A 16,166-nucleotide genomic window follows, 5' to 3' on the forward strand; every position below is an offset into this window, starting at 1 on the left:
ACGTCTTCATACCCCATGCAATGAATTATCGCATATTCTAAAATATTTATCTACCAATTCTATGCTTTTTTAAATTGTATAAGCATAGAAAATCGCTCTAAAACTTGATGAAGTGGACACAGACATTGCAACACTAAAAGCAATTTATCATTAATTTGTAAAAGGTACAGAAAATGGTATTTTTAAACTCTCGACTACATCAAAGCAACAATGGTCAATATTACCATTTGACTGATGCGTAGTACGGTAGCCGGGGACTCGTAACTGTTTTTGTTGTGTTGCAGACAGGCGATTGTTCCTCGAGTTATTAAGAAGGCAGTAATTAAGGAAATGACTCTCCGTCTCTTCTTTGAATTAATTTACATAAACCTAAATGTAGTGTTAACTGCTTTATTAAGCAAGTCAAGTGAATATTTCGAAGTTAAACTCAAAAGATTTTATTCACCTACACAAATAAAGAAAATTGATCTGTTCGTTTGTAATTTGACATTAACAGCCTTTTACTAAATACATATGAAAGTATATACAGTATTTATATTATAAAACTTTATATTAAAAATTTTCGTTCGTCTGTCTGTCCATATTTGCTAATATCTTACCTGACGGATGGGCTTTCAGCGGCTCCAAAGATCTTTCCGCGGGTTTACATTGCATTCTGCACTTGTTCCCTATGCGGTGGTGAAGGTATAGAGGCCCGTTACGGCTAATAACATTAGAAGAATTAAAAAAAACTTATATTTAAAAATTCAATTTATTTTTACAATATGTAATAAATCGTTTTAAGTGTATTAATAAAATCAAAACATTACAATCTCATTACACAATACCAAATGATATTCGCATGAGTAACAATTTCTAACATCTCCCAACCAGGTCATATGATACGAGTATTTCTATTTATCCTGGCAACATTCCAGCTAATAAAATTAGATTTTCTCCATCGGAATTATTTCTGTATTATTGAACACAAACGTACAAATTGTAGCATATAATAAGTGAATATTATGGTCTGTTTATATTCTGTTCCGATGAAAGGTACGGATTTTATCTTACTAATATTATAAACACGAATGTATGTGAGTATATATAGATGGATTGGGGTGAATGTTTGTTAATCGGAAAAACTACTGTACGGATTTTGATGAAACTTTACAGCTTATACTTGAGAGTAACACAAAGGCTATAAATTTCATGTGGGAGAAACCACGGGCACAGCTGATATTATCTATTTGTCGGGTTGTTTAGGGCCTACCCGATCCTTTTTTTTTATTATTATCACCATGAACTACCATTTTAGGTTGGTATGTTTCAATGTTAGTTGCTCAATTACACTAAAACGGTTCGACAGATTCAGATGAAATATAGTTCACAGATCATAATGATAATATCCCTAAACGATTTACACAGCGCCATCTAATCCCATGCGAAGCAGAGCATGTGTTATGGGTACTAGACAACAAATATTAATTCCCAAATCGATACAAATCATACTTATGAATACGAGGAATAAAACCTGCGATCATCAGAAGTGAAGCGGTGTACTAAACCGCTACACACCGAGCCAGTCAAATAATATTAAAAAAATTGTATCTCGTCTACAACAGTACGAGTATGTTGCTAGAAATCATTTATTATTCATACTGTTTAGTGCTCAAGCATAATAATTAACTGCATCTACAGACGACACGATTTCTCGTCCGATCGATCGGGTCGATCTGTCAAGTTCAGGGGGTTCTCTTCGATATAGGATGTAGTGAAATTATTGGGTACATATGTACAGCATCACAAATAGTTCTAAACATATTACGATGTAGTGAAATTTCAGGGTACTGATATACTGCATCTCAGATGGTTCTGAACCGAGATAGGATGTAGTGAAATTACAGGTACAGATATACGGCATCCCAGATGGTTCTGAACCGAGATAGGATGTAGTGAAATTACAGGGTACAGATGTACGGCATCCCAGATGGTTCTGCACCGATATAGAATGTAGTAGTTTTTACAGGGTATACATGCGTGTCATCTGAGCTGTCATGGGAAAATTGAAGAGTACTGGCATCATACATTCATTTTGGGATGTCCATATTATTCTTTATGATTAAAGGCAATGGTGACTATTTGTCGTCATGTCGGTCGCCAGTTTGTTTTCTATTCTAGTCTCATAGAAATAAAGGCCTTTTTGTTTCTTTTTATCGTGAGGTGTGATGAGGGGCAGTGTGGGATTCTTACTACCACTACCACTCAATAAATACACGGTGTACTTAATATCGCCAATGCTGAAGTCGGGATATAGCGTTAGCATTGTACCGCGATTCCGCGGCATAAATAATAGACCTAATATTAATATTTTTGTCTATAACTAAATAAGTTCACTCATTCATAATTTTAGAGCGACGCTCTTGTCAGTGAAGCTCTTGCCACTTTCTACGATCTTCCATCATACTCTTTAAACCTTAATACGACACGACTCCAATTCTATCTTTCATTTGCTTCCTCTCCCCCTCTTTCTTTCTATCTTTTCCTCAATGACTATTACTCACTTTCTCTACATATGTTGGTTCTAAATACATTTCTGGTGAATTTATCACTAAGGGCTAACTGACCTGACTTCATGTTCATCCCACTGGTCTGCCGCCAGCGTTTAATTAGCGCAGACGGGTGCACTATTCCATCATCATACAATAAAAAAACGTGTTCGTAACTGCGGAGAAATACGATCAAAATTAAGTCGACTAATCGTGTCGTGTATTGACGCTTTAATAAGTTTGAGGTTTGAAATGTATTTGCATACAATGACAACGTTTGGACTCGCTCGCGCTTTGGAAATAAACTCGTCGTTGTACAGTTGCGATTGTTATGTACAAACGTACGTATGATAGTTATTACTATATTACAATTTATATTACATACTAAGGATTCGTCTCCGTTTTTTTCAAACTAAACTTTATATAAAGTGATCTCCAAGGATACCTCTGTCTCGCCTAGTTCAGATGGAAAGTGAAGCGCTGTGTAAAACCGCTAGAACCCTTTATCATTTATAAATTAATACTACATATAAATTAACATCCATTAACTATCCATATAAATATAATTTAAAGACCAATAAACATGTCAGAATAGCATGACAACCTTTTATCAAAAGCAATCGAATAGTCAGAGATTTAAGAAATATGGTAAACACTTTTTTCGTTCACCTAAAACGAGCCTTAAAGACCATCCAAACCACAGATCCACCACTAGAAACCATAAAGAAACTAATAATTTTACTGTATTTAATAGTAGACGTAAACCAGTGGTGGATAAACATAAAAATGTTCCACACAAACGAATTATTGTTCACAAAAAGTCATTAAATAAAGCATCAATGTTAGTCTATGGTCGGAGTGATGGTTTGATCGCATTTAATGATCCGTTGTCTATGATTTCGTATATCACAGTAATGGTTAGAACAATTAAGTATAATAATAGGTAATCATATCAAAACGCCTGTACGCCTCTGGTTGGGTTAAGCTCTAATATTTGATGCAGATAAATTGTTTCAAATCAATTAAATATATCTCCATGTATATTTATTTTTTAATATATATCATATAATATTAGCACTTTTAAACATAATTTTAGGAGATATACACAAGTATCCTTTTTTGTAATAAATAGCCATTGAGATAATTCACAGATTCACCTTGTTGCAAATAAAGCAGATACAGAATATATATTTTTTTGTAAAACCAATGTATTTACAAATTAAATAGAAACTGCCTAGACAAAAATATAAACATTTGTACTATATAGTATTTGATACCGCAGTCAAAGTAAGTAGAGCCTGTTTAACCACTACTCCCGAAGATAGTAAAAAATATTTCAATTATTTTTATTCAATACTTTATGTAGTCCTTAGGTAATTAATAATTACATAATTAAACATACTACTATTAATAATGAAATTATAAAATGGACAAAATATTTAGCAGTTTCAAATACAACTTGAGTCACGCGAACAGTACAATTGCAACTTTCAAATAATTAACACAGAATCGCAAAACTTTAAAAAGAAATTCGTTTACAACAACAACTGAAACTGCGGTAAATAAATCAAGCCCAACACAGATGTAAAATTAACTTATCAACTATTACAATTCCGGTCCAAAGAACTATCTACTAAACGACGATTAATGCAACTCACGCCATACCAATAGGAATGTCACCATTCTGTCATCGCTTAAAAAAACTCTCACAATCATCCCTCAAACCCGTAAGGACCGAAAGATGGACATAATCCTGAGAATCTTCAACGATCAGTCAATCGATTAATCATGGTGTAATGATGACAATAGATTGTGCGGAGTCATCGGTTTGTATACTGGAATAATCACTTTAAACATTGATAGTTGTGACAAATCTATCGAGCTGGGAGGGCAGTGGTCAACGACGTGTGAATGTTGGTCAAAACGAGTTTAATTATGGGAATATCCTTAACTGCCGTTAGGTAAGCCTCATTGTCTAATCCTTGGTTAACCAAGTGTTAAATTTATTTCATTTAATATCAACAGGTTTAATAATACATTTTTAGATTAAATCAAGAATAGAAATGTTACTTTTTATGAAGTCATCAACTTCTTTATATCGCCGAGTGTGCTTGCTTTGCTACAGAACAGCAAGTACGGAGTCTTGATAATCTATTTATTTATGGTCTTTATGCAGGAAATGTTTAAACTAGTAAATATACAATAAATGTTACAAAAGACGACCTCATCCTTATGCAGTTTCTTGCAGTTAATCTCAACCGATGACTTTATATGTGTAGTATGTTTATAATATATATAAATATGTATGTATGTATGCTCATAATTCGTTTGTATGTAGTATATTATCATGTATATGTATGATCTTATATCTATTTAATATAATTACATTTAATTTCTTAAAACTAAACCGCCTTCGAGTATCTCTGCACTCCCTAAGGTTGGCTGGTAGAGAATGCTATTAGCATTAAGCCCGCCTATTGTACAAAATCAATAAAGTTTTAAATAAATAAATAATCTGCAAGAAACTGCTTAACGATAAGATCGTTTAGGTGGATAGAGAAAGTAAAGATAAGAAAAGGGTAGATAGTAAACGTAATAAACATAAACACCTTATAACCGAGTCCGCTTCAGGGGTAAAGAACGGGCACCTCATACTAACTAATATGTTCATTGTACAACAAAACAATTTAGTTTTCAGGAATTGTAAAACATAAGGTCGTGACGGTAGTCAAGTTTACAATATTCGTGGTAATTATAGCCGAATTAAACAAAATAACATAATACTGTTAAGCAGTGAAACAGAAATTACTAATACTGCAAAATAACATTAATTTGATAAAATATAAAAAATATATAACATTTTTGATGAAGTATTTAAAGTGTTAGAATGTCAGAAACATATATATTTCAATTACCCATTTCTAAGTTTAAATACTTAAGCAGCGTTTTCTCTGCACGGACTTTGTCGTTTGATGATCGAGATCCCGTCGATGGTTGATTTATGTTTGTCGTAAAACTGACCGTTTTATTGCACCCAAGTGTTTGATGTGCTACTTATATATACCTCAGCGTTTACATTTAAACATAGTAAGTACGAAACTGTTTATATTGTTGTAATGGTTTTGTTTTATAAGTTGAAGTTTCACTCCTTACTTAGCAGTTATGATGTGTAGTAAAACACCACCAGACAGTTCATTATTTGTATTCCCTTCTCTTTTATTAACGTATAATGACGACTTTCTAGCATTCCCTGGAACCACCACACGGATACCGGGTTGTTGTGTTACAGGAAGAAAAACTCCAAGTAGTGCCTGAGACTTGTGACTGTGGTTTTAGGGACCCTTTCCAATATAGTGACACTCACCTTCACTTCTGATGCCATTTCCCCTGCTCCTGTGCCGCCAATATTTACAATTACTCCTTACCTTATTTTTGTTTTATAATTTACCTTAAACTTTCGCTACCTCAGTTTAATGTCAATCCATTCTTCAATCTACTTCAAATAACAATGTAACAAAATTTACATTTTGAATTACTACTATATTTAGATGTTAAGATATCTATTAGTTAATTAATAATAAATAAATAAGTATTAATAAAGTAACAGATAGCGTCTACAAATGTAGCTGTGAACCGAGTCGCAGCTACTTACTAGTATATAATAAAATTAGTAATATTATGCGAATGATTATCAGTTTGTCGTCGTATAATCGCAGTATGAAAACTCATACAAATAATTTGCTACCCACTTGCGCTTGCGCAAACCTACCATTATGCGTTTCTAGTGAACGGTCGGCTATCATTAGTGTTGGAATTACATACGAATTAGCAAATTAATGTACCGCAAGAGGAGACTGATGAAATCAGTTCGCAAGTAAACTGTGATTCCAGTAAATACAATATTTAAGTTTTTTTTTATGTAACTGGACGTCGACACTGACGATTGGTCCACCTACTCAAAGTCGCACAACGAGCTATGTAAAAAGATCTGCTTGGAGTTTCTCTGAGGGATTTTTTTTATGTAACTGGACGTCTGGTTGGTGACGATTCGTCCACCATCTTAAAGTCGCTCAACGAGCTATGGAAAAAGATCTGCTTGGAGTTTCTCTGAGGGATTAAAACCGAATCTGCTTGGAGTTTGTCTAAAGGATCAAATCAGAAACGAAGTTCGCCGCAGAACTAAGGTCACCTACATAGCTCTTCGTATTTGCAAGTTGAATTGACAGTGGGCTGGTTTTATATGTCGCAGTACCGATGCTCGTTAGAGTAGACGTGTTCTAGAGTGGAGATTGGAAACTGCAACGTAGAGTAGACGCCCCGCAGTTAGGTGAAGCGACGTAGAGTTGTGTACAGTAACTGGAAGAGTAAGGCTGAAAATCGTACCCACTGGCGTACCTTGAGTCTATGTCCAGCAGTGGACTGCAGTGGGCTGATGATGATGATGATGATATGTAACTGGTATAGCACGTGATATAGGCACAATGCACGCTAGTAATTGTCTCACTATGAGAGCATTGCAATTATTAAATTTAATTTCATATAAGGTCTAAGATGCTGACGTGTACAGCCTTGCCTTCCATAATAAATAAAATAAGAATATTTTGGTCATTGTATAGTTTAAGTAGTATATATAGTAAAGTATAATAGTTTTAAAATATAAACGTGTTGGCCATTAGCTGTAGGTTTATATTGTGTTAAATAAATAAATAAAATAGCAAAACAAGCTGACAATCCGATGATAAGCGACATGTTTTTTAAGGAGTTTGTGACCTGCATAGATCTATTGTACTCGCCATAATTTAGGGTTCATTGCCTAGACCCGTCAGTAACAAGAATTGAAGGATATTCTTAGTAGCGATGGTTTTTATATCCTCAGGATAGAGTGTGTACTTTCTAAAGGAATATTTTGTTTATGCAAGAGTGCGTATGATTGTAGTATAGAATGTGTAGTGGCGTTTCCTCTTCCATTAGGCAAAATCTGTAAATCTTTGTGAAGTTTGCAGTCACAAGGGACCTAGTTATATTATAAAGCATATGCATGATATCTTATTTCTACCAAATGGAAATACACAAGGGATACCATCAGTGACTCATAGAGTCCTGATTTTTTTTTTAAACAATTCTCATACCTTTGCCCGCAACTGGCCTTTACAGATACACGTAGTTCATGTACCATACATATATAGGCTATATACTATAAAGTAGGACGGTAACTTGTTACGCCTTTTCATAAAAAATTTTTTTTTGAAAAAAGAATAAAACTTGTTATTTCTAAATTGAAGTAAAATTCTTTTTGGCAAATTTTATACTTTGAAAATAGTATTACACACAGACTATTGTGGTCAACACAATGTATTTTAAATAAACAATAATAAAACCTAGAGTTATTGTAAATAGGCGTAAGCTCTGAACACCTGTGTTACGCATCCAGTGTCGATAAAAAAAAAAGAAAAAAACATCAAGCTCGCGTATCAGCGTGCAGTGGGAAAGAATTGTATGGACATGACGAGTTATAATACTTTCTGTATTATATTATATTTAATATAAGCATCTAGTTTATTGTTATGTAAATTAGGCTACATTTTCCGCGTTTTGTCTGTCCCTATGTGTTTGTGTTCTTTTATGAAAATGTCAAGTTTGTAAAAATAAATAAATAAATCTATCACTATGACTGATTTCCTCTTATTAATTGTTTAACCAGTTGGTTATATATTCAATATTTTTTCTATTTGAGTATTTAATAGAATTAGTGTTAATTGGTGGTTTGTATTCACACACTTAAACTTAAAAATGTAAAGTAATAATAAAATTATTTAAAAGAGCAACACGCAAGTTTCTTGCTCGTTCTTCTTGTGATGAGACAGCTTTCCGAACGAGCGGTAGATTAAAAAATGTAATGACTATTCAAAAGTGCTTCAATGTAAGTTTATTTGAATAAATGATTTTCTATTCTATTCTATTCTATTCTATCGTAATCGTATAAAATCATCATCTGCTATTTCCTTACCCCATTTATTTGGAGTCGTAATGTGTTCTTCACATCATGTCAATTTCTCTTCCATTCATCAATGTTCGCTCGTCCGAATTCTCTACGTTCAAATTAAAAAAAAAAAACTTTTTTTTTTAAATTTAATTTTAGTAAAATGCTTATCTATCTAGTAATACACGTCCAAGTACAACAATTACACTAACAAAATGTTGTATTATTGTAATAAAGTTATTTTTATTGCAAGTACAGTTTAGTATTAGTTTCAGAATTGCTCATAGTTTTAACTCAAGCAGTATGTGTGAGGTGCAATAAAATAGTTCTGAGATAATTTTGTTCTAAGATTCAAAAGGCGAAAAACAGATATAGCATAATTTTTCAAAGTATTTACCTCGCCATTTGGTTTGTTGGTTATGACATATAATTACAAAAAATCAAAATAATACACTTATCTGACCATAGCCATATAATACTAGACGTTGCATTTAGAACAAGACAACAGCACAGTGCATCCCTCTCTAGCGGCGGCCGGTCGCTGCACGTGTGTCACGGAACGGGTTTCGCTCCTCGGACGGTCCAAGATTTTATTAATTTGTGTTTCTTATACATATACATTTTGTATCCAACTCTTCGTGGCTTCTGCTAACCTGGTACTCGTTCCATCGATTCGCTTGATAACAAATTGCTTTTCTTTGTTCTGTCGGGCCCCTATAGGTTTTTTATTCTTTGAGTATTTGTCATTATTGTCTTCTAAAATACAATGTTGATTTTTCATTGTGCTATAGGTGGAACTTTATTATAGAGACAGACTACTTGAAAGAAATATGTAGGTGAACCAAAATGTTATCTATATATACATATAATTTCATGATCATATATATATATTATTCCGAAAGACATTAAGACGACATTTCAAAATGTTAAGAACACCTAAAGAAACCAAAGTCAAACCCATCCATTCATGGGACGAAACGTCGAGAGAGATAAGTTACCTTTACTTAGTCGAAAGAGGTAAATACTTTGATTTACCATTGTTACTACTTTATTTTTATTACTGCGTTATTTACCATTGTACAAACAGTTTCCTGTTTTATAAACCTTTTTTATTATTTATGTTTTTTATAATATTATATTTTTTTTATATGATATAAGTCAATTACACAATATTTTACGACTACCGGTGCCGTTTTCTTTGCTCGTCATCTTGGTCTCCATTCTTCACACCAGCCGTTCCGCGTGAAATTTATACCCTATATATTATTCTGATGTATATGCTATATTTTTATAAACTTTCATTAAAATCCATTCAGTAGTTTTTACGTGAAAGAGTAACATACAATGTATTTGTATCAATTGTCTAGTACCTATAATTTAAGCTTTAGCTAGCTTAACTTGGGACTAGATGGCGCTGTGTGAATTGTCCTGAGATTATTATTATTATTATTATCATACTCACAAACTTTCGCGTTTATAACATTAGTAAGACAGACAGGCAAACTTTAATATAAAATTTGTTGTTTACTTAGTAAAACTTAATTCAGTCAGCTCGTGACCTCGGCTAGTGTAACCTGGTCAAATCGTCAACCTTTATTTACCATAAAATTATTCATCTCAAAACCCGTTTAACTGAGTTTTTGCGTGAAAGAGTAACAAACATCCATCCATACTCACAAAATTTCACGTTTATAATATTAGTCATATTGGCAGGTAATTCGTTATTTAAAGACTTACTGACAAGAGACGGAACGGTCATCTAGGCGGCTCAATACCGACTACTGCCAATAATTTCTCTTGTCGAGCCTGTGGTAGGCCATGCCGCTCTCGTATCGGTTTATACAGCCACGAAAAGAGCTGTTCACAGGCCATCACATCATATATCGTCTCATGGGCCTATATAATTTAGTAATCCTAAAAACTTAATCAGTCATGATCACAGATCTGATCATGATGTGTAATGTAACCTAGTCGAAACCCCGATAGAGGCAAATACCTTTATTTACCATAAAATTACTCACATTAAAACCCGTTTAACTATATTAATAATGGTCCCTAAAACATTTCATCGGGTCCAAATTAAAATAAAAAGTGAACATATAAATTTATTGCGTACTTAAATGGTAGCTGTGTTGTAGGAACTTGGAATTTAATTAATTACGTATTGCTAAGTCTGATGTTGTTAATCTTGGTGACTAAATATTTCTCGGAAGGCTCCGCTACCAAACCAAATAACATCCTTCAAGTCTTCTCTTGAAAGCTAATCATAATATTTTTTTTATTTATAAGCCGATGTTCAAACACCTGGCGGTGCCCGCAGTCTAAGTCGTATTCATCAGGCAGGAGTTGGTTTTCAGGCGCTCCATAAGTCCTTCCGTGGGTTTGGAGTGCCAACAGCACTCGGCTCCTATCGTCCGGTGAAGCTGTAAGCGTCAGCTGCGGCCAACAGCATAAGAGTAGTCCCAGAAATTAAAAAAAATACTTTATTGCGTTAATATTGAAGGACATGACCTGTTTTAATTTATAATATTAATTCAATATATAATATATTATTGAATTTATACAATTTTTTTGTTTAATAATATATGTAAATAATAATAACCCTGGACAATTAACACAGCGCCCTCTAGTCTCAAGCTAAGCAGAGCTTGTGTTACAAGTACTAGATAACTGTATAAATTGTTAAATGTTTTTGCAAACACATACATAATGTAAATAGAAAACACGCAGACAGATAAGCAATCATACTCATGAATACAAATGTTTGCACCGTGCTAGAAATCGAACCCGAGACCATCGGAAACAAAACTGTATGCTGAACCACTAGACCAATGAGACAGGCGGATATTAAAAAAAAGGTAAGTTTAAACTTTTGCTAAAACTAAGTGACCCTGTAACCTACTGCCCACACAAGAACTATACGTAGGCGAAATGGTTAATAAACTGTGATTTATTACTATAGATTGTACTTTATCTGTGCTGAGACATCTTTAATTACCTTATTTTATAGTCGCATTGGGAGAGTCAAGTCCTAGTGATGTACTACTCTGATTTACGCTACAAAGCTAACAAGCTCAAATCTATACAACAAAAAAAATTCGAAATTCGAATTTTATCTCTAACTGATCCCCCGTTGTTGGAAACACCGATAACAAATAAAATAATTCGCTAAACATTGACACATTCGCCCCCTGCTATGCTGGGTCAAAATTTCCACTGATCGATCCTCCGCCTAATTCAAACGGAGATCAAATTACGACGGCCTGAGCCGGGTTTGAACCCCTATCGGTGCCCTCAGACTAAAGTCGTAACCGTCAGTCGGGAGTAGGCCTTCAGCCGCTTCAGCCGCAGCAGGTCCTTCCGCAGGTTTGGAGTGCCAACTGCAATCGTTCTCTATCGTCCGATGAAGCTGTAAAGGCCAGCTGCGGTCAACTGCATTATAGTAGTTAAAAATAAACAAAATTTGGGTATTTCAAACACTAATTTGCGAATACACTAAAACTAACAAATTCTTAATTTACGTTAAGTTTAATTTATTGTATTTCTTCATAAGTTAAATCCCACCCGAAGAGGCTTACAACCCCGCTAATCGAGGGTTGTTATCACCCGAATTTGTTGCCGTGGTTCGCCCCGAGGCCCCAACCTTCATCCTCCAGGAGGAACGAATGACCAGTGTCAGTTCAAACATATTACGACTCTCTGACTACCCAATCTAGAAGACGAGTTGCAAATTTCGTCGTTATTTTAAAAGCTTGAAACTTATTTTTGTTGTATATTGAAATTTAAAGTAAAAAAAAAGTCCTTAAGGGGGTAAATTAAATTAGGGTTTTGAAGTTAGAACGATGAAACTTTTTCTGTGGGTTTTTTGGGTTAAGTTATTACCTGTTTCATGCTAATCAAGATCGCCTTAAAAGAGGCCTATGTTCAGCTGTGGATGATGATGATCCAATGTCGCTATACCACGCGGACCTAGTCCGCGACTAGGTCCGCGTGGTAGGACGCACAGCTATACGGTACAGTTATAAATAAAGATTGAATGTAAGCGTGTCCCTATTAAACTGCTTGATTTGATGTTACAAACTATTTATAGATATCAAAATCTCTCCTGCATTAAAGTACTCGTGTGTAATTCTATTTTTATCAACTCTCTAAAGTTTCGACGTAAATTTTATATAGGACAATGTAAATTCTGTGAATTTCTATGTAATCTTAATTTCTAATTGGAATAGGAAACAAGATGAAGGCTTAGCTACTGATGATGGAATAACTACTAAACGTATTTTGAGGAATTTTAAAGCAATATAGCTTATACATTAGAATAAAACATCATCATCTGCTTCTTCCTTATCCTATTTGTTTGTAGTCGGCATAATATGTTTTTGTAATGGAAGATTCATCTCTGTTCGCAGTCATCTCGTTATTTACTCCCTTTCTTACCATATCAGAATAAAACATTGGCTATAATTTAAAAAATAGCTTCTTGTAAATACATACATAATATACATAGAAAATACTCATGAATACAAATGTTTGCACCGCGCGAGGAATCGAACACGCGACCATCGGAAGTAAAGCGGTGTGCTAAACCATTAGACCACCGAGGTCTCAAGTAAGTATGGATGGCTGTTTCTTACTCTTTCAAGCAATAACTATTGAACGGATTCTGATGAAACTTTACAGTAATATAGCTTATACATCAGAATAAAATTTAGGCTATAATTTAAAAAGATATTAAATTTGGGCGACATATAACCATGAATTTCAAGTAAGTGTGATGCAGACAAAGTTGCGTGGCTAAAGCTGTTTAATCATTTAGGACATTTCGTCCACTTATGTATTACAAATTTTTGTATTAATACTAGCTGTGTCTATTATTCTGATTTGTATAGCCATATTACTGTAAAATTTCATTAAAAATCCGTTCAGTAGTTTTTGCGTGAAAGAGTAACACACATCCATCCAGACTCACAAACTTTCGCTTATATAATATTAATAAGATTTTTCCCTACCTTCCGTATAGTTCAGTTTACGGATTCAAATGAGAAGAACTGGCACGAAACTCAACTGTATTCCTTTTTCTTTTCAGATCGCCCATACTCCGAATCGGACGTCGAAAGGCCAACAACCTCTATAGCTCACAGTAGGCGCTCAGCATCCTCACCTCCACTCACGCTGACCTTCGACACTGACCTGGAAGACGATGTATTCGTCTGTCCCAGAACCGACAACGGGAACGATCCATTCTCCACTACCAACTTGGAGATCTTCACGTACGGAAGCCCTAGGACTCCTGCCGGCCTCTTGTTGAGTCCGCGGCGAGATAGCAGATTTACGTTTTCTGTGTCGAGTGAGAAGCATTGGAGGGACAAGGGAGGAACGGACGTGGCTGACGGTGTGACATCTGATACAGATGAGGTAAGTGAAACAAGATTTTTTTATAGCACAGGGGACGCTATGCGGCTCACCTGATGGTAAGTGATCACCGCCGCGCATGAGCACCCGTAACACCAGGGCGTTGTCGGCCTTTTAAAAAGGAATAAGCACTTTTCTTGAACATTTTAATATCGTTATCGTTTCCGTTCGGAAATATCATTGCTGGAAGTTGATTCCACAATGTGGTTGTGCGTGGCAAAAAGTTTCTAGAAAACCGCACTGTGGAAGACCACCATTCATCCAGATGATCAGAATGTTATTTTAGTTTCTGGCGGGTGGTACGATGGTGAAACTTAGTTATATTGAGATTGTTAGTTTTATGTAAACATTGTGTTTATACTGGCAACTCCGTCATACTCGTGAATGGGTGCTACTTGTGCTACTCTTCTGGTTACTACAATGCAATGGCATATGCTGGTAGTCACTCTATTCTCCCTAATTTAAATTTAATAATGCTAGCGTAAATCGCTAGTGCAAATGGTTTACGCTGACGAGTCACCAGTGGAGGATGATAAGATGAGCATGAGGTCAGGTCAGTTACTCCAACGTGGTAAATTCACCATGAGTTTTCAGGGAATATCCATCATGGATTTCAACCTGACATGGTTTATTGCTACCAATGGGGTTATCCATATTACTAATAATCGCCTTTTTCCCCGTAACGTCTGAGTTCCACTTCTCAGTTTAAGATTGCAAGCAAGATATACAAAAATGTAGGAAGATATATAAACCTATTCTTTGAGACCATCTTAAAACAGATAACAACTTTGTTTCTAAAACTAGAATAATAGCATTACACTGATAAGAATTATTAAAACGCACATTCTATTTTAATAAAGAACTTTTTAAAGATTCTGCGAAGTACAAAATGTAAACAACAAACACACTTGTATAAAATAATCTATATAAATAAATGTAGGATTTGAAACTTGGCGGTATGAACGAATGGGAACGAATGAGTATGAATGAATGGAAACAGAGGAGCAAATGGATAGAAACGAAAGAGTGAATGGATGGAGAAAGGAATGAATGGAAAAAGAGGATGGGCATCGCTCTCTTCCTCGTAGACTGCCATATAGTTAGGTCGTTTCATGTATCATAGTAAATGTTTTTTTTTGTAATTTAAATAAAAGGAGTTCTATAAAATAATCATCCTGTTATTCGCGAATCCTCATTCCCACATAAATAAAATTGAAACGTTTCCTTTTCAGTAAATGCATATAAAAGAATATATTGTAATTACATAAAAAAAATGTAACGGCTGGATCGAGCGGCTTAAAAAAAACTAAATGATTTCCAACAGAAAGTTACATATTTTCTCTGTCTGTCTGTCTATCTGTTTGTTCAGGCTAATCTCTGAAATGGCTGGACCGATTTTGACGGGACTTTCTTTCGCAGATAGCTAATGTTATAAGGAGTAACTTGGGCTACTTTTATTTTAGAAATATATTTATTTTAAGTCCTCGTGAGCGAAGCCGCAGCTAACAGCTAGTAATGTAAATCTGTTATATAATTATGAAGGTTATACATTAAATTAATTAAATTGACACAAAAATAATAATTTTTTTCTGTCAGTTATAGAGAGTAACTTAGGCTACTTTTATTTTAGTATTTTTATTTAATTCCACGCGGACCCAGTAACAGATTTATTACGTTTTATAACAATACTAACTAGTATTGTAATAAGTCTGTAGTATAATATGAAAAGATGATGTAAATTAATTAAATTGACACGCAATACGCGTGAAATAATTAATTGATTGTGGTTTGCTTTGCGGTTGTAGGCCAACGTACCTTTGTGATTATATTGCAAAGTAAATAGGTATATTGTTATAATAAATTTTGCGATATTTATTAATAATTTACACACAATTAAAAAAAAAACAATATGGTTAACATATTGTTTTTTTTTATCACCTGAGTACACCTACCAAGGGATGGTATCAGTATGGGAGTGAATTACATATAGAAATAGAAATAATCTTTATTCAAATAAACTCGATATTAACACTTTTGAATAGTCATATTTTTTTTTCTACTACTCATTCGGAAAGCAAATTCATCACAAGAAGAATGAGCAAGAAACTTGTGTGTTGCTCTTTTGAATAGATGTTATTTAAAATAAATAGTTACACAATAACAAGTAAGAGGCATGCCGAATCAATATAGAAACCGCTACGCACTCACTAATAGTAGTGGTAAGGGGAACTAGTATCTGTGGTAAA

At 34.3% G+C, this 16,166-nt stretch overlaps 1 protein-coding gene across 1 annotated transcript in view; it reads left to right on the forward strand.

The window, feature by feature from the left end:
- The window catches only part of LOC131842357 (uncharacterized), a 159,625-nt gene that overhangs the window by 106,704 nt on the left and 36,755 nt on the right, over window positions 1-16,166 (forward strand). The window contains exon 2 of the mRNA XM_059190897.1: window positions 13,595-13,923. Coding sequence (XP_059046880.1) covers window positions 13,595-13,923 — 329 coding nt within the window. The remainder of the gene's footprint in view (window positions 1-13,594; window positions 13,924-16,166) is intronic.

Source organism: Achroia grisella, unplaced genomic scaffold (genome assembly GCF_030625045.1).
Source record: "Achroia grisella isolate CSIRO2021 unplaced genomic scaffold, CSIRO_AGI_Agris_v1 utg2167, whole genome shotgun sequence".
Classification (NCBI taxonomy): domain Eukaryota; kingdom Metazoa; phylum Arthropoda; class Insecta; order Lepidoptera; family Pyralidae; genus Achroia; species Achroia grisella.